This window comes from Rhinolophus ferrumequinum, chromosome 3, assembly GCF_004115265.2.
Source record: "Rhinolophus ferrumequinum isolate MPI-CBG mRhiFer1 chromosome 3, mRhiFer1_v1.p, whole genome shotgun sequence".
Lineage (NCBI taxonomy): Eukaryota > Metazoa > Chordata > Mammalia > Chiroptera > Rhinolophidae > Rhinolophus > Rhinolophus ferrumequinum.
This window is the reverse complement of record NC_046286.1, coordinates 13,442,715-13,463,751: the sequence shown is the minus strand read 5'-3', so window position 1 is coordinate 13,463,751 and position 21,037 is coordinate 13,442,715. Positions and strand designations below refer to the sequence as shown.

The following is a 21,037-nucleotide window of genomic DNA, read 5'->3' as shown; positions in this document are numbered from 1 at the left end:
CAATCTGGGTGTTTTGGCTCCAGGCCTATCCCTCCTCTGTGGCCCCAGCAGGGGGCACTGCAGCCCCTCTGGGGCCAAGAGGACGAACTCCCACCCCACCCCCAAACCTGGACCCAGGCCCAGTGCTTGCCAGGATCCAGCTAGGTCATGCTCATTCCCCTAGACTCAGGCTGCCATCTCTCTACTCTCTCCTGGTCATGAAGCTGTGGCTGGAGGATACAAGGAGCCATGGAGACAAAAAAAAAAAAAAAGTTTATTTACTCAGACAGCCTCTGAAGGTGCCTGGTTTCTGTTGAGTATAAAAAAGGTAGTACAATGGCAACTGTGCAGGGTGCATGATGGGTAGGAATAAGACGGGGAGCAGGGAAGGGACAGGGAGAGGTTATGGGAAGAGGCACGGGGGAGAAAGAGGGGATGGAAACATCAGACTGGACCTTAGAACAGACAGTCCTGACCCCTAGGGAGGCAGACAAACGTACAGACATACACACACACTGAGCAGAGGAGCCTCTGCTGTGCTGCTCAGTCAATGATCGGTAAGAACCAAGTGTGGGGTATTCGAGCATAGGCAGTGACTGTGTCCCCTCCCCCGACTCTGACCCTCAGGCTCACAATGTCCCCACTGTCCACCCAGAGGCTGGACACCCGGGCCCAGCACAGGTCGTGAGAAAGCAGAAGTCAACTAGAAGAGAAAGCCACCAGCTCACCCCTGCCCATCTCTGAAGAAGGGGCAGGAACAGGAGGCCAGCACGGTTCTCTAGCCATCCGTGGTCACACAATCGCCCGGAACAGGAAGGAGAAGACAGCCCCCAGCGCCAGGCCCAGAGACAGAAAGAAGGCCATGATGGCTCCAGCTGTCTCCGCCTCAGCTGGCTTCACTTTCCTAAAGGAGGGAGGGAGGCAAGGCCACCTTAGGATGGCCCCTAGTCCAGCTCTCACCCAGAGCATCACGGGAGACTTGACTGAGCACCTAATTCTGCTGGCCAACCCGTCCTGCTTTCCCAACCCCAATCTGTCTTTTCCCTCTTGGGGTGCTGTCTTCCACCTTACTTGCAAGCCCCCTCCCACATCCCCACCTAATCAAACCTGCGCACCCCACCCCTCACTTCTTACCTTCAGCCTAGGTGCCCCTCCCTGGCTGTCTCCTCTCTCCGCCTGGGAACCTTAAGCTCCATTATCAGGGTTTCCTTTTGCCCTCTCTCCCTCCATTGGGTGTTCCCCACTGGGGCTCTAGACCCTGCCTGATGCCACCAAGTTCCCTACTCACTTGGGCCCGAAGCACATGCAGAGACTGGCAAGGTAGCCATTGGAGAAGGCGAAGGCAGCCACGAAGATAAAGAACCAGGCGTCGTGCTCAAAGACCACAGTCAGGTATCGGCGGGGCTGGACGTTGCACAGCAGCAGCAGGGGCACGAAAACCAGCCGGGCTAACACCAGGCTTGGTAGCCAGCGGCTGTCCTTCCCAGGCTGTGGGGACCAGGCAGTGCCTCAGCCCGGGCTGGCCCCCAGGGCTCCATTTGGAGCCCCTCAGGATCTGTACTGAAACCTCAAAGCCTGGTTACCGTTGGGGGTACTGATTGGGAAGGGGCAGAGTAGAGCCTTCTGGAATGCTATAAATGTTCTCCATCTAGACCTGGATGATTGTGCAGGGAGTGTGTGTGTGTGTGTGTTCACTAAGCTGTACACTTAAGACTTGTATACCTTACTATACATACTTCATTCCTTGTTTTTTTAAAAAGCATGGTCCCCTTGCCACATACTTTCTTGGTGCCCTTTCTGGGTTTCAAGGGGGTCTCCTGCATCTCACAGGGGCTTGGTGCCGTCTTCTACTTACCCACATGGTTACAGCTGTGAGGCTCCGGCCCAGCCAGTCAAAGACATTGAAAGTCAAGAAACAGGACACAGGAATGAAATAGTTTCCTGTAAAAGGAAGACTATATTAGGGGATGGTTATTAGGTCCAGAAGCAGATTTAGCAAACTTGACCCTCATGGGGCCTCAGTTTCCCCAGCTGTCAAGTGGAGAACATGCTTTTAGCCCAAGGAAGGGCAAATGAATCAGGAGAGTCCCAGGGTCCCTCTCCCCCGACCCCAGTCCCTGCCCGACCCCATCCTGGGAACCCCTGGTGTCCTCACCCCAGGCACTGGTGCCTGCAATGCTGGACTTGACCTCAGCAGTCACAGCGGGAAACACCCCAATGGTGACCGTGAAGATGAAGCAGACAGAGAGAGCCGGGACTAAGATCTGGAGGGAAGGGACCCAGGCCCACGTCTTCATGGTGTCTGTGCGTTCAAGATCCAAGAATCCCCACCCCGACACACATACACACGCACGCACACAGACACGCACACGCATCCAGGAGAGTGGCCAGTCTCAGATCAGAAAGGGATGGACTGGATAGTGCTGGGCAGAGGGTGGACAACGAGGAGAGAAAGAGGGTAAGAGAGGGCAGGACACCCATGCGCCACGCACATTTTTGAGGATGGCTCGGACTGAGTGGCTTTTGTTGGTGGGCTGAGAGTTGGGAGCTGAAACTCTAGACTCCTCTTTGCCTGCTCTTGGCTGCTCTCCTGGGAGGGGACAGGTTGTGGAAGAATCTTCAAGTTATAAGAAAGACAGAGCAACAGGAAATGACACCAACATTTCCCAAAGGGGCCGGGGTTAGCTGGGGGTGGACATTCCCTTACACAGGACACAGCCACACCCTAACACTCAGCCCAGACCTCCTCTAAATCCCCATAGCGACAGTCCCTGGGTCCTGTCCTCTCCCAGGAGCCTCAGCTCATGTTACACCTTTTCCAAGAATCTGAAATTGCTTCCCACTGCCTCAGGCGACTGCCTTGAATAAGGTCATTCAGGATCCCCCCCTCTTTTATTTTTCCCAGCCCTTAGTTCCCATTGTCCCCCTTACCCCACCCGTAGCCCCTCTGACCTCTGGCTCATTTCTCTGCCAGCAAATTGTGTACTCATTCCTGCCCTCTGTGCCCCGCTGCCCCCCAGTCAGAGAGGCCGTCCTCCACCCCAGCTTCCTCAGGAGATTCAGACCTTTACTAATGAGATCCAACTTGGTCTCCTGCTCCCCAGACCCTTCCAGCTTGAGCTGCCGGTAGTAGCGGTAGAATTCCTATCAAGTGAGGGAGACAGGAAGTAGATTCAGGGGCGGGGTCTCATGAATCTTTGCCTCCCCCCAGGTTTCAGCCTCAGAAAACCCTTGATCTGGCACCCTGGACCCCCCCAGATGAAAACCCCCTATTTTCTCCTTTTGCTCACCAGCCGGGGCAGGCACAGGTAACAGATGATGGTCAAAATGATGACCACACAGGCTGTGATAAAATAGCTGAAGGCACTTTCTGACAGCTCCGAGCCACCTGGGGTAGAGGGTATCGGTGATGAGACAGGCCCCACCCCCTTCTCCCCGCAAAAACCAAGGTGACAGGCAGATGGGCAGCAAGACTTACTGGCAATGGCACAGATCATGGCCACCGATGCGAAGATGCCTGCCAGGCCCTGCCCACTCATGATGGGGGCCGTGTAGTTGGCAGGCAGGAGGCCAGCCAGACCAAAGAGGCTGCCCTGCAAGATGGCACCGAACGCTGGGGGAACAAGGTGGGCATTAGCAGGGGAGGGGGCCGCTTGGGGTTCATGGGAAAACAGGTCCCTGTAACTCCTGCTTTCCTCCCAGTGAGTGTGGACGCTCAGTGGCCCTTCTCTCCGGCCCCACTCTGGCCTCTCCACCCTGATTGCCCACGGCATCCCTTTCCTCTGGGGGTCGGAATGGACTCCTCTCCGGCTGCCTGTGGTTTGAAGGAAGGGTGGGGGTATGTGGGAAGGTCTTTGCCCCAGGGCCCCTCCCAGCCCTGCTTACAGTTAATGAGCATGATCTTGATCATGGTGATGACGAAGAAGGGCAGGGCATCCAGGTGCACCTTCACCAGGAGAGCGGTGATCAGGAACACCAGCAAGATGGCCACCAGGCCGCCCAGGATCCGCGCAGACTGGGGGATCCTATGGGACAGGCCAAGGAGGCAGCGGGGCGCAGTTACAGCAGGGGCTCAGCCCAGGGCGCCGCGGGGGCAGCCTCGGCTCAGGCCGGGCCTGGGCGCTCACCTCTGATGCAGGAAGGAGTTGAGGCAGGTGAAGATCAGCAGAGGCAACATGGCACACAAGGTCATGACATTGTTGAAGATGGCGCTCAGGAAACTCCGTTCTGGAGCAGGGGTTGCGGGGGTGGCCGAGGTCTGGATGTCCCTGCTCACGTTGGCAGTGACCGAGGACACATTCTGGGACTGGTTCAGGCGGTCTGTGAAATACTGCGGGGGACGCAGACATGCGTGTGGGCACCTCTCTCGCTGTGCCCACACGTACAGATCTGGGCCCGACACGCCCAGTGAGATATGCCCCTTGGAGCCCAGTCCTCCCAATCTCACCTGAGTGGCTGTCATGAAAAAATTCCAGGGGAGCAGGGTCCCCAGACCCAGCATGAAGAAGATAAGCCAGACAGCTTTGTACCTGGGGATGGGAGAGGAAAGAGGGGCCAAGTGACCCACCATCCCACCCTCCTTCCCAAATCAGACCCAGGGAAGCCCATCCCTCCCTGACATTCGGTCTCCAGCTGTCCCAGGGCTAAGGGCATCTGTTTTTGTCCAAGTGCATGTGTCCTCCTATGGGTGTGTGTGGAGGGGGAGGACTCCTGGGATAGGGAAAAGGGCCCGGCAGAGTCCCCAGGGGTGGGGGAACCAGAACTGACTGAAGGGCATGTCTCAGGATGGTGGTTTTCAGCCCCCCGAAGACTCGGGCGACCCTGCAGGCTTGGAAACCAGTGGGACGCACACATCTGGAGGTGGTTTTGGAAATCCTGCTAAAGGCTGGGGGTGGCGGGTGAATAAGAAAGCAAACAGCAAGTATTTTTCACCCCTGCCGGGAAGGCTGGAAGTGATTATACAGTCTGGGCAGGGAACTGTGTAGCTCCCCAAAGAGGATTCTGAGGTCAAGAAACTCCAGACCATTCTGGCACTTTCTGGACCTAGTGGGACAGGCAGGCGTGGTGTCTTGGGGCAGCTGGGAAGTGAGGGAGCTGTTTTTTCTGGGCCCAGACAGAACTGGCTTTGTAGGTCACACCACCTAGGGTACGCTAGGAGGTATCTGGCCATTGGATGCCAACCTGGGCCCCAGAATATAAATAAGAGCAGCTCCAGCTTTGGCCAGCACACAGCCCCAAGCCCTATGCCTCAGGGCCTGTCTGGGAGGGGCCAGCTTCCCAGTCAGCCCTGGGCCCCCCCGCACTGTGGTCTCCAGATATGTCTACCGTACCCTCCCACAATCAACATCTGCGTTCTTCACAGAGATGGCAGGGAGAAAGCCCATGCAGTTGGACAGGTCCGGCCAGAGCACTGGGCGTGCCCTCACACAGGGAGGGCCTGGGTGAGTGCTCCGATTAGGCAGGTCTGAGCCATTACAACTGCCTCTTATACTCCCTACCTTGAAAAAGAGAGCTAAGGGCTTGATGCAGAGACCCAGGATGGAGAAACTCCCAGCCAAGGTCACACACGATAGAGGGTCAGAGTGGGGCTGGATGAGTGTAACAGGTGATGGAGATGGAAAGGGGTTCGGAGAACGGCTGGGCGTGGTGAGGCTGAGAAGGGGCCGGCAGGCAGACTGGGAGTGGAGGAGACGATGGAGGGAGGCAAGCCTGCACTTACTGTCTCCTTCAATTCTCTCCCATTCAAATAAACCTCCCCTCTATTTTACAGGTGGGAAACGGTCCCAGGAAGATCAGGCTAAGTGCCCAAGGTCCCACAGCTAGAGCTGGGCTAGTTCTGGGGCCTTTGGCACAGGTGAGAGACAGAATGGGCAGGGGGAGATGACGGGGTCAGGGGCCTGTGTTGAAGAGCTTTGGCCCTGAGGCATGACTTCAACTTTCTCGGGTCCTAGGCTCCTTGGAGAACTCAAATCAAGCTACCGCCTCTTGCTCCAAAACATATGTGCATGATTACAGTCGCGGGTCTAACTTGAGGGTGGTCACAGGCTCCAGAGGTAGAGAGGAGCAGGTCATCAGAGGCAGGGGCAGCCCTGAGGGAGGGGCGAGTTCTGCCAGATGTGCTCTGGAATGAAGAGTACTGCCAAGTGCCTCCCCCATGGTGGTAGAGAAGCCAGAAGCTGCTGGCTGGCTAGAGAGCAACAGTGGAAACACTGACAGGCCAGGGAGGGGCTGCCACTCACCCACCCTGGCTCCCCCCACAGACACCCCAGCCAACATCCAGCTAAGGCATGTATAACTCCCACCCCTGACACAGACCTGACTCATAGCTACATGGATGGACGGCCAGTCAGCAGTGAGAACTCCAAATTACAAAGGACACTGCACCCAGCTCCCCTGGAAACCCATCTTCACTCCCCTGGATCCCCAGCCCAGGTCCCTCAGTACCTGTCCCGAGGCTGGTGACTGGTTGTCATGGTGACGGCGGTCTTGGTTTTGTCTGGCTGACAGCTCCCTCCCTCGGAGGCTTGCTGGGGGCAGAAGCAGTGTGAGGCCTGTCTCTACCCTGTTTCCCCACAGGCCTCTTCAGACTCGTGAGGGGTGGTTAGGAGGAGGGGGCAGGGAAGACATGGCTGGCAAGCTCTAGAATCCAGCAGGACCCTCTCCTGGCCCTGCCTGTCAGGATTGCTCAATCTGTCCCCTCTGGCCAGTCCTGTTGGGTCCCCCTGCCTGCTCAGGCTTTACCTGGCGCCAAGCCTGGCCTGGCTGCTGCCACCGCTATTTTTATCCAGCAGCGAAGCAGTTTGTAAGCTGGGAAACCAGAGGGTGGAGAACCGGGGAGAAGGAGGAGGACTCCGAGAGGGAGGGAAAGACAGGCAAAGGCAGGGAAGAGGATGAGAGGGGTCAAGGACAGTGACGACAATAGAAGGAGGGACAGGATGAGGGCAACAGAACGGAGATAGAACAGAGAGGGGGAGGGGAAGGAAGAGGGAGAACAAAACGAGCAGATCTGCAGTAGCAGCAGCCACAAGGGTGAAGAGTGAGGCCAAGCCACAGAGGCCTCCCCCACTTCTCTGCAAGTCTGACCTCTCCACCCTCCTGGGGGAGCCCTTGGACTCATGGCTAGGGTGCGCTCTGAAGAACCACCTAGAGGCACCCCAGACTCCAGCCTCTCCGCTGGTGGCACCTTCACCTTCCTTTCCAGCCACTGCCAAGGAGCTGCCTAGTTCCTGGCCAGTTTTCCAGGAAAATACTTCCTGATAGGTGTGGGGCACAGCTTTTTCCACAACATAGCCTGGCCTCTCCCCTCACACCCACTCCTGGCCCCAAGGTCACCCCATCCCCCCTTGGTTCCTCCCTGCTCACTTCTAAGCCCCATGCACTCTTCCCCTTTCCGAGAGCAAACTTGAAGGGAAGATTGGAGGGGGCGGGGGACAGGACACAGGCCTGACAAACTGCATAGTCCCAAAGCTCCTAGCCTCCCCACTTGGTGTCCCTCTCCTGCTCCCCCGCCTCAGTGTGATTCTCCTGCTCCCCCCTTGTGTTATTTCTGTAGCTAGGACCTCTTCGGCGCCAGCTTTTCCTTTGGATAGCATGGAAAGCCAGGTGGGCATGTGCTGTGGCTCTGGAGCCAGAAGGACATGGCTTTCCCCCTCGCCCACCTGGGCCAGCACTCACCAGCTGCCCAGACTTGCCTGCGGAAGGGTGGGAGCAAAGGGAGCCTGGGCAGTCCCTGAGAGGTGGTCCTAGCTCCAGCTCAGGTGGCAGGCTTTGTCCATAGGATCCTCCTGAGGAAGGGTCCAGAATGAAGACAGTTGCACAGGGCATATGGGGAGAGAACCCCCCAGGCCTTGCTGTGAGAGAAAGCGTCCCCATTCTGAGGAGCCATATACACTCAACCAGGGAGATAAAAAAAACAGCCCTGTAGCCCTGAAGATAAGAGACCCAACAGTCTCAGCAGGGGAGCTGGGGGGTGGGTCTACTCACAGGTACAGCCAGTGCTCCAGGTCCCAGCCCAAGGCAAACAGACATGGTCGGCTGGTCGGGGACCCCAGCCCTCAATGGGCTTTTCTGTCTGTCCCAGTAAGTTCTCTCAACCCCTCCCTGGGTAAACTCCACCCTTCAAAAGTCTTCCTGAGCACCCTAGCCCACACCTGAATTGTAAGACAGGGAAGGGAGGAGCATACCCAGGTCCTTTCAACAAATATTTACAGAGAACCTCTGCCCACTAGCCAGGCACTGGGGACTGAGTGATAAACAAGTTTTTACATTTTCTAGAGGGATGGGGGCAAGAGGGCTCTACCCTGAGGGGTGGAAGGAGAAAGAAGGCTCAGGACTCAAGTTTTCCATTAGGAAATAGGGGGGAGAACCCCCAGCTTCTCACTTCAGCGCATCCTATGCTTCACCCTACCCCCACCCCACACGAAAGGTTCCTAGCAGTAAAGAGCAGGAGCAGTTTCAAAACAGAGCAGAGACTGGGTGGAGAGGATAGGGTATGTCCCCTTCCTTAGTGAAATCTGCCTCAGGCTCAGAGGAGTATTACTTTCTGCCCTATCCCCCAGCTAACACCCCTGCTCTCTGTTCTCAGGAAACCCACCCCAGTCCTGGGCAAAATTCAACTCCAAGGGCAGCCCCCCGCCCCCATCCTGACACACAGCAGGCCAGTCTAGGTATTTTACTCCTGCCTTTGGCCCAGGAGCAACCAGGGATATGATAACATATCCCTGGTGTCCCTCCAGCCTCGCCTTGGCCAGCCCAGATGGGGTCCTGAAAGCAGCTACCAACCTGAGCACCTCCCCACATCCAGGTTCCCAACACCTCTCATGCACCCCAGCTTCTAGACACACCCTTGTGGTAGCATCAAATGCTCCACTCCCCAGGATCCCATATGGGGCCAGCCACTACCTGCAGCTACCCAGTCTTCCCTCACAACCATCCATAAACTAGTTCTAAATTGTCTCAATTGAACATATAGGGGCAGCTGAAGTTATATGAAGAACATATAAGGTCACCGATCTAGTGCATGAATGAGGTGGAATTCAAATTCAACAGCACAGCTTATTCTAGGCTCCTTCTGGGATGGGGGTGAAGGTATAAAGATACCGGGAGGTGGGGGTGCTCTACTCCAACTAAGGGGGGGAAATTAGGTGGGGGCCGAGCTCACCTCCAGTCTGACACGACTGTCAGGTGTAAAGCAGCCCCCATCCCCCACATTAATACACAGCCTGCCACAGAGAGCTCACACAGGCAGATGGATAAGTGGAAGGGTCTAAAGGTTACCAGAGGACTGCGCAGAGGGGAGGTCCCAAGAGGGATGAGGGGCAGCCCTCACCCACCACTGCTCTCTGGGAAGAAAACAGGAAGCGTGTGTGTCCTTGTCCTTTCTCTGAGTGAAGGAAGGGTCCCCTTTTTGGGAATAAATGAGGACGCGACCAGGAACACGAGTTGGCAATAAAAGGCGGGGGTTAAAGGGACAGCTCCTCCACCTCGGTTCAGCGTGCCCTCAGCCCCATTCTCCTCACCCTGCGTAGTTAGCGGCGCAGTCCCTCCCCTGTACCAACAAGATTGATCGAGATTAACCATCTACTAGCCCTTTGCGGAGATCAGCTCAGCGACCGCCAGTTTCTGGCCCAGGAGCCGTGCCATCCCTGCACCACTCGGTCCCGGTCCCCGCAGGGTTCCCTCCTCACCCCGACCCTTGCACGCGGCTCGGTAAGCTCCGCACGGGGGTGCCCTACTCGGCGTCTCCTCTCGCGCCGCGTAACTGCCAGGCCCAACTTCCCTAACCTCGTGGCAGGCAGGAAGTGGCCGCCCGGTGGTCCCCAGCTCCCCTGTCCCCCGGCCCTAGGCAGCACCTGCTGGGAAGAAGTCCTCCCGCGAGGAGATCCACGCGCTCTCTGGTCGCTTCCCGCGCCCGCCGCAAAGCATTCAAACCCGCCTTCCGCTGGGCCCGCCCTGGGCGCACCCCCGCCCCCGCCCCCGCCCCCGCCGCTCGCCTGCCTGTCCCAGCGCCGCTTGGGCCCCGCCCCGGAATGCCCCTGCCACCCGCACAGCCGCACGGGACCCGAAGGGGTCCCCCATCCCGAGCCTCTGCGCCCGCCAGGGCGGTCTGGCCCACACCCCGCGTTATTTCTGCAGCTCGTACCTATCTGGGCTGGGCCGCACTAAACCCTACCCCAGCGAGGGGCACGCGGCGCTGGAGCGTCGGGTGTCACACGGGTACCCCCAGTCTCCTCTGCGCCAGGGCTTCACAAATCCTACAAAACTCGTCTCAGGACTCGGTCAGCTACAAACCTGCTCAGACAGGCCCGGCCACCCCCACGTGCGTACTCCATCTCAGATGTTCCGCTATCTCTCCCTCAACTCCCTCGCACACCACTTTCTTCCACACTGCACCTTTCCAGCGACGCCCTCCCGTTTCAGTGCCATGTTCTTCCTTTCTGACCTATACGGTCCTCTGCTTTTCACCTTCCTTCCCTCCCCCCAACCCCCACCCCCCCAACGCCACCCCCCGCCATGCCTTGGGATCCCTCCGACATAATCTGTATAATCAGTGACTTGCATGGTGGGTTTTTCCCCACCTCTAACACACACACGCACACCACCTACAACCCTGACTTGGAGGGGAAAAGTGGGACTCTGCGTGGGGTGATAGGTAGAGGCACAGCCCTGTACCCCTCCTCATGGGTCACTGTTTCTACATCCAGAACTGTGGAAAGATTGAGGCACAGTGGGGACGGCAAGAGAAAAAGCCCGGAACAGCCTTACACCTGAGTGAATCCTATTGTCCTGATAGTCAGGGTCGGGACAGAAGCTTTCCTCCACTGGTGGAGGACGAAGGAGGTGGGCATGCTGAGTTCATGGGGCCTTCTTGTACTTCCAAGGCAAGGGGAAGGGAGTCCCTCCTTTTTTGTTGGTTAGTAAACTGTGGGGAGGGGAAATCACTGCCTCTACAGCAGCCCTCAGTGCTGGAGGAAAATCCACAGGCTGAGGAGAGAAAACCCCATCCCCTGCTCCCACCACCAAAGATCTGTCCCGGGGAGAAGCCACAGACACTAATCAACAATTAGGAGAACTACATCATAGGGATCAGGCAGAGTCACACCCTCTCCCCAGAGAACAGACTGGGTCCTGAGGGGAGGGGTAGCTTTTCTACTTAGGATCAGTGGGCGCTCACCAAGCTACTCCAGAAGGGGTATTTCCAGCCTTCCGGCTCCTTGTCCCACAGAGACATGGCACAGCATCATCCCCCAGCCTTAACCAAGCAGAGGGCAGGAAGAGGGGTATTGGTGGTATTTTTCTAGGCACTGCCCCATGGCTCGAGGTCAGCTTCATGTCTGGGTCTACACTCCCCCATTTCCACCCTGTGTTTGTCCAGTCTCTCTCTCTTCCTCTCCTGGCCCTCCTCTCGCCTATTCCTTGGCCCTTGTCTCTATCCCTAACTTCATTGCCTGGCTCTGGGCCTGAGGGGGTGGCAGGCCATAGTGGTCAGACAGATCCGCCAGGCATGGCCAAGCTGGTGGTCAGTATCTGCAGTTGTATGCAAAGGGAACTGAAGTGGAAAGAAACTGGAGGGAAGTGGTGAGGGTCCCAGGTTGGAACAGGGTTCCTCTCTCCACCCCCGCTGAGCCTGGCCTGCTCCCGACCCAGGGCTGTTATTGCTGGAGAGAAGCCCATCTGGCACTCACCCTGCCTGGGCCCCCAGCCAGCACCCAAACCCCTCCTGCGCCACCTCCCTAAGCAGAGATTGTTGCTGGGTGCCAGGGCCCTCTGCTGGACAGCCTAGGAGCCCCAACTCACAGGGGCCTGTGCCTGGAGGTTTTCTAGCCAGGCCCAGGCAGTCCCTCCTCACTCTCTGCCCAGTTTTATGGCTCCCTCAGGTCTCTGCCACAAGAGTGGGGTGGGAAGGACGGATCCAGCTGCACCCCACCCCACCCTATTTGAACTGTGGCTTGTCCCAGACAGACTCCCTCCTCCCCCATCCAGGCCCTAAGCTTGCCTCACCACCTCACACAGTCCTGTCTTCCTCCAGTACTATATCCATTTGTGTTTGCTGGAAGTGTGTTGGCTCAGCCCAGCGTTTTGCCAGCAGCCCATGTCTCGTGACTGTGTGTGTTCTCAATTGTGTTTGTGGTTATATCACCACACCTTGTGGCAGGACTGGGATGAGGGCAAGGCCAGTGAGGCACTTGCCTGAGGTGTAAAATTTAAGGGGGCGCCCAAAACTTCAGGAATCAAGAAAACATTTTAATGCAGTATTTTTTTAAAAAATCAAAGTTAATGCAAAAAATCCATGATGAACATGTAAAATAAATACAGGCTCGGCTCTCCTAGGGTCAGCCTCACCTCACTTCCCTCACTTTCCTTGAGACTGGGTACGGGATCTGTTCACTAGGTCTGGACTTGGCCTTGCAGCCTAATTTCTCAGATCTCTGCCCCTACTCTCTGCTCAGGGAGGGTCTCTGACCTTGCGTGATCTGCGTGTGGTTGGGGCTAAGGGCAGTCATCTAACTGCGGCATTCAAAGTCCCAGAAAAGTACCCCCTTTGCCAGAAAGTGCAGATTCCGACTCCATTGATATCCGCACCCCATGAGGGCCCCACGGGCACCTCTTCCCACCCCGCCCCCCGCGGCCCCGCCTCTGCTCCACGCACACCTGCGCAGACCTTGCAGGAGCATCCGAGTTGGGGAGGAGGGGCGGAAATCCTCAGCCGGGCGGCCGCTAGTTGTCCTCTCGGCCCCCTCACCTCGGGGTTGGGGCCGAAGCCGGAAATCGCAGCCCGCGCGCGCGGGGTCTGACGGGTCTGTGCCGGGCGGGAGAGGGGCTGTAACGCTGGATCCCGCGGCCGCCCGACGCTGCTAGAGAGTGGGAAGCGCTTCGGGGAAGCCGGCGGCAAGGGAGGCCCGCGGAAAAGGAGCAAGGCCCGAAGCGGGGATGGGGGGGCGGGGAGGCGCCGTGACCCCGGAGGGGAACGGGGTTTCCAGAGCATCTCACCCACTTCATTCCGCCCCTCCCCCTAGGCCTCCTTGCGGAGAGGGGCAAGCACGTGCACTGGCTTTTCAGGACTCCTGGAAGCAGCAGATGGCCCAGCAAGTGGGGAGGCAAGGGTCTGGTGGGAAGCCCCGCAGAGGCTGGGATGGTAGGGGCGCACAGCTCTGGTCTCAGGTCTTCCCCCTATGCAAGCTTCTGACGGGTATGGGGACAGGATGAGGGTCCTGAAAGATGTCTGTGTCCCTAGAGCCCAAGACTCACTGCGGGAGGGAGGGCGGGAAGGAGGGAGGGAAGGCGGGCGGGAAGACTATTGCAGGGCAGCCCTAAGCAAATTATCCGGAGGCTGAATTGCAAATACAACAATTCTTATTTGACCCCTGAGGGGCCTCCCATTGGGGAGGGGGAAATGAAGCGGTGAATTCCTCAGGTCACCCCTCACCCCATCTCTTTAGGGGCATAGTGTCCCTCAGGGGAGCAGTGTATTTGTGGGGGGCTGCCCACGGGGTCCCTAAACTAACAAATCTCCCACCACCACTAGCCGAAAAGAGTCTCCAAACTCTTGGAAGGACGTTTTCTTCCTTACCTTGAGGTGGACAACCAAATTCTAAATAAAAGAGCCTCGGGACTGCTGGGTGGGAGTGTGCAGTCCTGACTGAAGGGAGACACAATACACAACTTCCTGGAGATGAGGGCTGGCGGACCCCGGAACAAGGAGCTTTGAGTTGTTCCCCATCCCCATTGCCCGGTGGGACTGTCTTGCTGCACAGGCTTGAGTACTGGTGACAAGACTTTCAAAGGCATCCCAAGAATTCAAAAGTATTTATTGAGTACCTGCTGCATGCTGGGCTTGGGGTGAGGGGACAGGACTGATTCTCTGGGGAATCAAGGTCTTCATTCTTTTAAGATAAATCCCGAGTCTGGAAAACAGTCTGGATTAAAATCTTGCCTCTCCGCTAAATTGTCAGTTGTCCCAGGGATAAGTATTGTCCCACACTGGCCCTCCTGTGCCCACTTGTCTGGGGATGTGGAGACGGGGGCGTCAGTTCCTCTCCAGGCCAAGGCCCGAGGCGATTAGGATGGGTCTTGGGAGCAATGTGGGGGGGGGGGGCGGGTAAAGATCAGTCATTTTTGCTGGAACAAGAGGCATGTCTTGGTCAAACCCATCTCATGCTCAGTCCTGCTCAGTCTGATGCCCTGGGCAGGCTGCTGTCAGTGATGGTGCCAGGACTCGTACTCCAAAAGAAAGCCTTTCGTTTCTGCTGCTACCAGGACTCGTGGCCTTACTTTTGCCGGGCTAGCCTCTCCCTCCTCTCCGGGTGGGCCACTCTGGAGGCCTCCCCAGCATCTGGCCGGTGTCTCTGGCTGAGGATGAACAACAGACAGCTCAGCAAAGCCTCTCGCATGTCTTGGGAGCCCAGGCGGCGCGCTAGTCGGCGCAGCAGGGGCAAGAGGTGTTGGCGGGCCAGGCGGGCGGCAGGCAGCAACAGGCCGGACAGCAGCGTTCGAAGCAGCAGCGGGAGCAGTGGAGCAGGCATGGCCGGGTCAGTGACTCTGCAGGCAATCCAGATTCTACGCTTGCCTTTCCTGCTCCCTCCTCACCTGGCAAAGACATGGGGTGGGCAGGATGCCCCCCACCACACATTCTGTTTACATCCTCATGCTCCCCAGACCTCAATACATGCGTCACTTTTGCTTCCCTGAAGCCCTTTCTCTCGGCAAGTTAACTATGGCAGGAGGGTTCTCACAGTAAAGCCGGGACTAGGGCCCCCGGGGGCTCCTGCTGTTCCCTGGACTCTCCCCTCCTCTAGTCATCCCCTGCTTTTGCACACCCGCAGTCTCCTGACATTCTCCATCCCTTTTCCCTCAATCCAGCAGTTCTTCCCCAGCTAGTTTTAAGTTTTCTTTTGTAGGCCCTTGATCCACCCTGACCTGACACTTCTTACCTTCCCCACTCCCCATCCCCATTCATGGGCAGCAACTCTCACCAGTCAGAACCACTGCTCAGAAGCAATCTCTGGCTGAATTTGCCTGTCGAGACACAGCCCACAGTCGCACAGGACACTCAATACACAGGGCTGCCCCACCCAGCTCAACCCTACCCAGCAGAGCTTGCTAGGGTGGGGGGAGCAAGGAAGAGACAGCTGTGTGTTGGCACCTGGTATATGGAGGGAAGGGGCAGCTGGGCTGCAAGAAGGGTAAGGAACAGATGTATGAATTCTCCCTGCTGGGTGCAAACCTCAGAGTTGGAACCAAGATTGCACTTTCTCATGATGTAACTGGAGGCACATTGATTCTTTAAGGCTCCAGCCACCTCCTCAGTTACCTCCGTAACTGGGAATAGCTGGGAGGAGTAAGTGGAATGGGACTGTATCTGAGACCCACTTGCCCAAACCTCAGAAGCAGTAAGACTGCAGCCCAGACACACCAGGCATGCTCAGAGTGGCCACGACAGGGAGAAAAGGACCTGGGCAGGCATTGGTGTGTGCTCTTCTGGGGTAGACTAGTGGGGTGACAGTCCAGCTCATAGCTGGGCCCAATTGGACAGAGCTGCGTGGCACTCCCACTTAGGGACGGGAAGAGCAATACATACCAGGTCCCCCTTCTCCACCTACATTTTTTCCCCCAGGATTAAATGAGTTTCCATACGACAGCAAGATTTAGAGATAGCCTGGGTTTGTTTTGTTTTTAAATACAGTACTACCTCGTTTTCGAATGTCTCCATTGATGAACATTTCGGTTTACGAACGCTGTAAATTTTATGGGTCTATGGTATCATTAGATAGTACAATTCATGCTAAATTTGCAGTTTTAGGGGTTGCTTTTAAAGGTCTTGAACGGATTAATCCATTTTGCATTACTTTCTATGGGGAAACCGTGCCTCGGTTTTCCAACATTTCAGAATTCGAACTGTCTTCCGGAATGGATTACGTTAGAAAATCAAGGTACCACTGTACCTGATTCTCCTACTTAGTAAAATGGAAATAATTTCTGCCTTGCTGGACTCACATGAGGTAATGGCCTTGAAAGTGTTTTGTAAACTTCACGGCTTTGGGAATAGGATCGCTTACCCACCACCAGCCTCCCCGAGCCTTATCACATCTCCAAAACCATTGAAGCCTTTGAAGAAAGACAACTTAACCATCCAAAAGGCCTGTTCCACTTCTACCTGGATGAAGCAGGGGAGGAAGTAGGAGCTCGAGTGTAAATTTATAAGCATTTTCTCCCTCGCCTTCCAGTTGCTTCTTGAAAAGATATGGCAACGTGTCATCCCTTGGCCACGGGCAGGACGTGCATCTCAAGCCTGAGTTCATGATCTCACTACCACTCTGGAAGGGTGTGATTATTATACCCATTGTACAGAGGAGGAAACTGAGGTTCAGAGTGGTTAAGTAACTTACCTATGAGTAAAATCCCACAGCATATACATGGCCTGATCTCCGCCCCCTCTCCCCCCGAAAGCCTACTCCTCTCTCAGGCTTTCTTATCTCTGTAAATGGCAACTGCACCTTTCTAGTTACTCTGGCCCAAATCTTGGACGTTATCCTTGACTTCTCTCTTCCTATCACTGACATTAGTAAATTCAGGTGACTCTACTTTCAAAATACTCAGCATCTCACCACATCTCACCAACACCACATGACTACCCTCGGCTGAGCCTTCATCACCTCTTACCTGAGTTATTGTAGTAGCTTCCTAACTGGTGTCCTGTTACTCTTTTCCACATAGTGACCAGAATAATCTTTATACAACATGAATCAGATCCTGTCCTCTTTTTGCTCAAACTGTCCACTGACTCCCATTCACTCAAAGTTAAAGCCAAAGGCTTGAATTATGACCTACAAGGCCCTGGGTGGTCTTACCTCCTCTGGCTTCCTGATTCAACTTCTAGTTCTTTTCTTTCTCTCTCTCTCTCTCTTTCTTTCTCTCTCTCCCTCCCTCCCTCCCTCCATCCCGTCCATCCAAACCCCTCCTCCAGCCACACTGGCTTCCTTGCAGCTCTTTAACTGTGTCAGACATATTTCTGCCTCAGGGCCTTTGCATCTACTATTGTTCCTGCCTGCAAGGCTCTTTCTCTTGGTATCCACATGGCTCCATCTCTTACCTCCCTCAAGTCTTTGCCCAAATGTTACTCATCCATCCTATTTAAAAGCATACTCCTTCCACCCCATCCCCTCCTCTGCTGCCTCCATAGCAAATCACTGTCTGACATGCTATATATTTAATTGTACTTCCTTATCTTGCTGATTGTCTGCCTCCCCCCATAGAGTAAAAATTCCATCAGAATAGTGACTTATGCCTTTTGTCAGCTGCTGTGTCCCTGGTGCTTGGCAATAAACATGTGATGTAAGAATAAGTAACTGAAGATTCTGTGATGGGATCCACATGCAGGCCTGCTTGCTCCCGAGTTTGTGCTCCTGAGTCCCAGAGTTCCATTGATCCGAACACACTCCTAGGATACTTGTACGTGTGAGAACCCTGCAGGTCACACACAATTGGACAGAGCTATATGGAAGGGAGGTACTGAGCCATACTGAGCCAAAGGGAGGGAAAGGCAGGCCTCGATGGGTCTCTCCGGGAATTTCCAAAGCATGTCATTTCCAGTATACCATGGAGCCTCCACCAAGGCGCTGGCCTACATCTGCAGTTGCTGTGACCTTGGGTGACATACACCCCACCCATCCCAGCCTAATCGTTTCCACAGCTGTGGTATCTTGTAGCTGTGAGATTCTTCGACCCTGGGCCTGGGGACAGTGAGGAAAGTAAGGGAAACAGGATGTGGGCCCTCAGAACAATGGGGAACGCCAGAGGACTTTGGGAACAGAGGTTGGGAGGGGCAGAGGCTGAGTTCAGGGCAGGGATCTAGTTATAGTTTATTCTCTACCCCCACCCCCTCCTGGGGTTAACTCCGCTCTCCACCTCCTCTCCACCCTCACCTGGGATTAACTCCACCCCAGCCCCCTCAGCCTTGCCCCAGACATTTTCTCCACGGCAGAAAACCACGGGCTCTGCTAAGTTTGTCCTCAGCCTTTTCTGGAAAGATAACCATCCTTTCTGGCAACAAAGCTGCTGTGGAGCTGTTCCTTCCAGTTCCTGATTAAGCCTTGTGTAATGAATCCTGCCTGGACTGCCATGACCTCCTCCCCTCATCCTCTGCTGACCAGGGAGGGGCCCGGCAACTTTGAGGAAATTGGCCAAACCTCCTGTTTTGAAAAGTCAACTAAAAAAAAAAAATATCTGGGGACCAACGTGTGAAGTGGAAACCTGTGGACGGGGTTCTTGTGAGACCTCAGAGCCCTGGGTGTCCTGAGCCTCCCACCTCTTTCAGCTCATCTCATCCATGCGTTCAAATGATTCTACAGCCTGGCTACCGCCTCTGCGACGGCCTACACAGGGAGGTGAAGAGTGCTTCTGTATGTGCTGGCTCAGATCTGGATTCCCACGTGGGGACCCTGTCTCAGGGCCGCTCCGGCTGCCGGAGCAGACTGTACACTGCACAACCTGGGGTGGGAATGGCACCCTCTGGAGTTGTGCTGGGGGGTGGTCCTCTTCCCTACACTGGGAATGATCGTAACACCTACCTCCACCAGGATCAAGAGATGGGAGGTCAGATGGTAGGTCAGAGATGGTAGGTCAGAGCCTGGCTCCTCGAATGTGTCCAATAAACAAGAGTTTCCTGCCTTCCATCATTTTGGGGTTTCCCTCTTTATATACCCTGTGTCTGAGGTTAGCCCAGGAGCGGCTTCCTGAAGGCCTGCCCCTGAAAATGAGCTAGGGCTCACTTCATGCTTGAACAATTGATGGAGCCCCTGGGACTTGGCTCTGTCATGTTTCACGGTCCTGGTGTCCCCTCCAGAGGATCGGCACTGGCCTAGAGCACTTCCTGGTTGTGGGAGGTGGAGGACAGGGCTAATCTCCACACAAGGAGCTCTGAAAAGAGGCCAGGAAGGCCTCATGGAGGGAAGGGAGTGCTGAGAGGCCCAGGGGCCCAGGAGCAGGTGCGGAGACTGGCCGGATGGAGGAAGCGTCGACGGGGAAGGCCGAATACTAACTAGCCCGGAGGAATAGGGAGTTCAGCCCTGTGACCAAGCTCAGCCACAGTGGTCCTGAAACCACCTACCTGAGTGGAGCTGCTGGGAGGATCTGAGGCCTGCATGTGGAGACAACTGAAAGAACACTTTGTGAAGTGCAGCACCTCTGAGGCAAGAGGTGCTGCATGCAGGAGGGACTGTCCCTTACCCATGACCACCATTCCTCTGCCCACCATGCCAGGCAAGGATAGACCCATGCCCAGGCAGTTAGGCAGTAGGACACACACTACACATGCTCAGAAGACACATAGAAAGTGGGTCAGGGAGTTGGATGTTGCCTGAAAGAGTAGAGCTGACAGGTGGGACCACCCTACCCACAAGAGCAGCTGCTCTGCCCAGGGAGAAGGAAGCCCAGAGAGTGGCCTGTATAGAATGCAGGCCATTGTCCCCATTGAAACAACTGTCACTCTCCCCAGACTCAGCTGGCAGGACTCAAGTTGGGAATGTGAACCCAACCCTTCTGGCAAGGCCTCAGGAAAAGACACAGCTGTTCCTTGGATAGTGGGAGCGAGAGGCATGGACTGAAAGGCTGGAGTTGAGATAAGGAAGGACATGCCAGACATATTTGGTGCAGGGAGGGAGAGCAGCAAAACCCACAGGCCCCAGGGATAAATTTAGCAAAGATTGAGCAAGACCCTCACAGAGGAAAAAAACAAAATTTTTACAAAAAAGAAGTTTCAAATGTTGGATGGATGTGCCAAGGTAATGGTTAGGAAAGTTCATGTTATAAAGTTGTTAGTTGTCTCCCAAATTAATCTGGAAATTCAATTCGATTCCAATTTAGAACCCAACCGTTGTTTGTTTTCCTTTTCTGGAATTGAGTGAGCTGATCATAAAATTTATATGGAAGGAAAAAAGGGCCAAGGATAGCCAAGTCCATCTGAAGAAGAAGAAGAAGAGGAGATGCAAATCTGGCCCTACAGATATGAATCCGGTGAATCTGGTCAGATGGGAATGAAAACAGTGTGACAAGATGCAAGAATATGGACACAGCGACTAAAGAATAGAATAAAGAGTTTAGAAACAAGTGCCAGAGTATATAGGGCAGAGGTAGAATTTCTGGTTAGAGGAGAAAGGACGTACAGGTCAGAAATGGGGCTGGGACAGTTGACAATCCATGATGGAAAGATAAGATTTGATCTTTTGACACACCAACCACAAACATAAATTCCAGTGGTGTTAGAGACCTCTGTGTGGAAGGTAAAACTGTAAAATCTAGGAGCTGATCTTTAGGAATTTGGGATAGCAGAGAATTATTTGTTTTGTAAATGTTTACTTCTAGTTATGGTAATTGTCGTGCAGGGACTGTGGTCCCGCTCCCCACATAAGAACACAGGACATGGTGAGGCCAAAAAGGAACACCCACGGAGCCACAGATAGGGGACTTGTACCACTATATTCTCACTGGCGGCTGGTCGACACACACAAGCAAACATCCGCCAGTACCCCAACAAGGGGTCTTCCTGCACCCCAATCTCCCTGGTGGCCAGCCTAGACACTGGAAGTAGGATCCACATGATCCACAATCCGCCATCCACGCTTGCTAACCCCACTTGCGAGCCACAATCCACTGTCCGCTTCTCTGCCAACCAACCAACCAGACCAGCCATGGCAGTTATATTAGTGGCTAATGGCTAACCGGTAACAGCTGATGGCCAACTAGTCACAGCTGATGGCCATCTACTACCCGAGCCAGCACCTTTCCACGTGAGGCCGAGAGCCTGAAAACTACTCTCTGGGACTCTGTCGCCACAGGGGCCCTGTATCAGGAACCCAGCTCATGAGAAAAAGTTCCAGTCCAGCTCAAACAATGTCCCAGGGGGTGTCCCCCGACATCCACCCACCCTCTGGGCACAACCAGACCTCCTGTTTACAGCCAGGGTCTCTCAGGGTACCACCAGTCTTTCTGGGGACAGCCAGGGTCTTTCAGGGTACCACCAGCCTTTCTGGGCACAGCCAGACCTCCTAGACACAGCCAGGGT

The 21,037-nt window shown here is 55.3% G+C and overlaps 2 protein-coding genes and 1 long non-coding RNA gene across 8 annotated transcripts; 1 reads left to right on the top strand and 2 right to left on the bottom strand.

The window, feature by feature from the left end:
* Positions 1-233: 233 nt before the first annotated feature.
* SLC29A1 (solute carrier family 29 member 1 (Augustine blood group)) lies at positions 234-9,941 on the bottom strand. Of its 6 annotated transcripts, none has more exons than XM_033102451.1 (14): positions 9,831-9,941; positions 7,654-7,763; positions 6,424-6,506; positions 4,427-4,508; positions 4,107-4,309; positions 3,865-4,004; positions 3,458-3,592; positions 3,270-3,367; positions 3,045-3,123; positions 2,472-2,596; positions 2,135-2,243; positions 1,835-1,920; positions 1,268-1,467; positions 234-883 (listed from the first exon to the last, which is right to left on the bottom strand). In XM_033102451.1, the coding sequence occupies exons 1-14, from the start codon at positions 9,901-9,903 to the stop codon at positions 772-774; spliced, it is 1,635 nt and encodes a 544-aa protein (XP_032958342.1). In that variant the 5' UTR covers positions 9,904-9,941; the 3' UTR covers positions 234-771. The 6 variants fall into 6 exon arrangements, with proteins under 6 accessions (XP_032958342.1, XP_032958344.1, XP_032958343.1 ...); XM_033102453.1 differs by lacking the exon at positions 9,831-9,941 and adding an exon at positions 9,666-9,713; XM_033102452.1 differs by lacking the exon at positions 9,831-9,941 and adding an exon at positions 7,963-8,110.
* LOC117020185 (uncharacterized) lies at positions 9,575-14,342 on the top strand. Its single transcript, XR_004422641.1, has 3 exons — positions 9,575-9,687; positions 10,114-10,297; positions 14,236-14,342. It is a non-coding gene; the product is annotated as an uncharacterized LOC117020185 (long non-coding RNA).
* On the bottom strand, positions 14,092-15,542 carry MYMX (myomixer, myoblast fusion factor). The gene is made up of 2 exons (XM_033102456.1): positions 14,952-15,542; positions 14,092-14,565 (listed from the first exon to the last, which is right to left on the bottom strand). The coding sequence occupies exon 2, from the start codon at positions 14,499-14,501 to the stop codon at positions 14,247-14,249; it is 255 nt and encodes an 84-aa protein (XP_032958347.1). The 5' UTR covers positions 14,502-14,565; positions 14,952-15,542; the 3' UTR covers positions 14,092-14,246.
* Between the last annotated feature and the right edge of the window lie 5,495 nt (positions 15,543-21,037).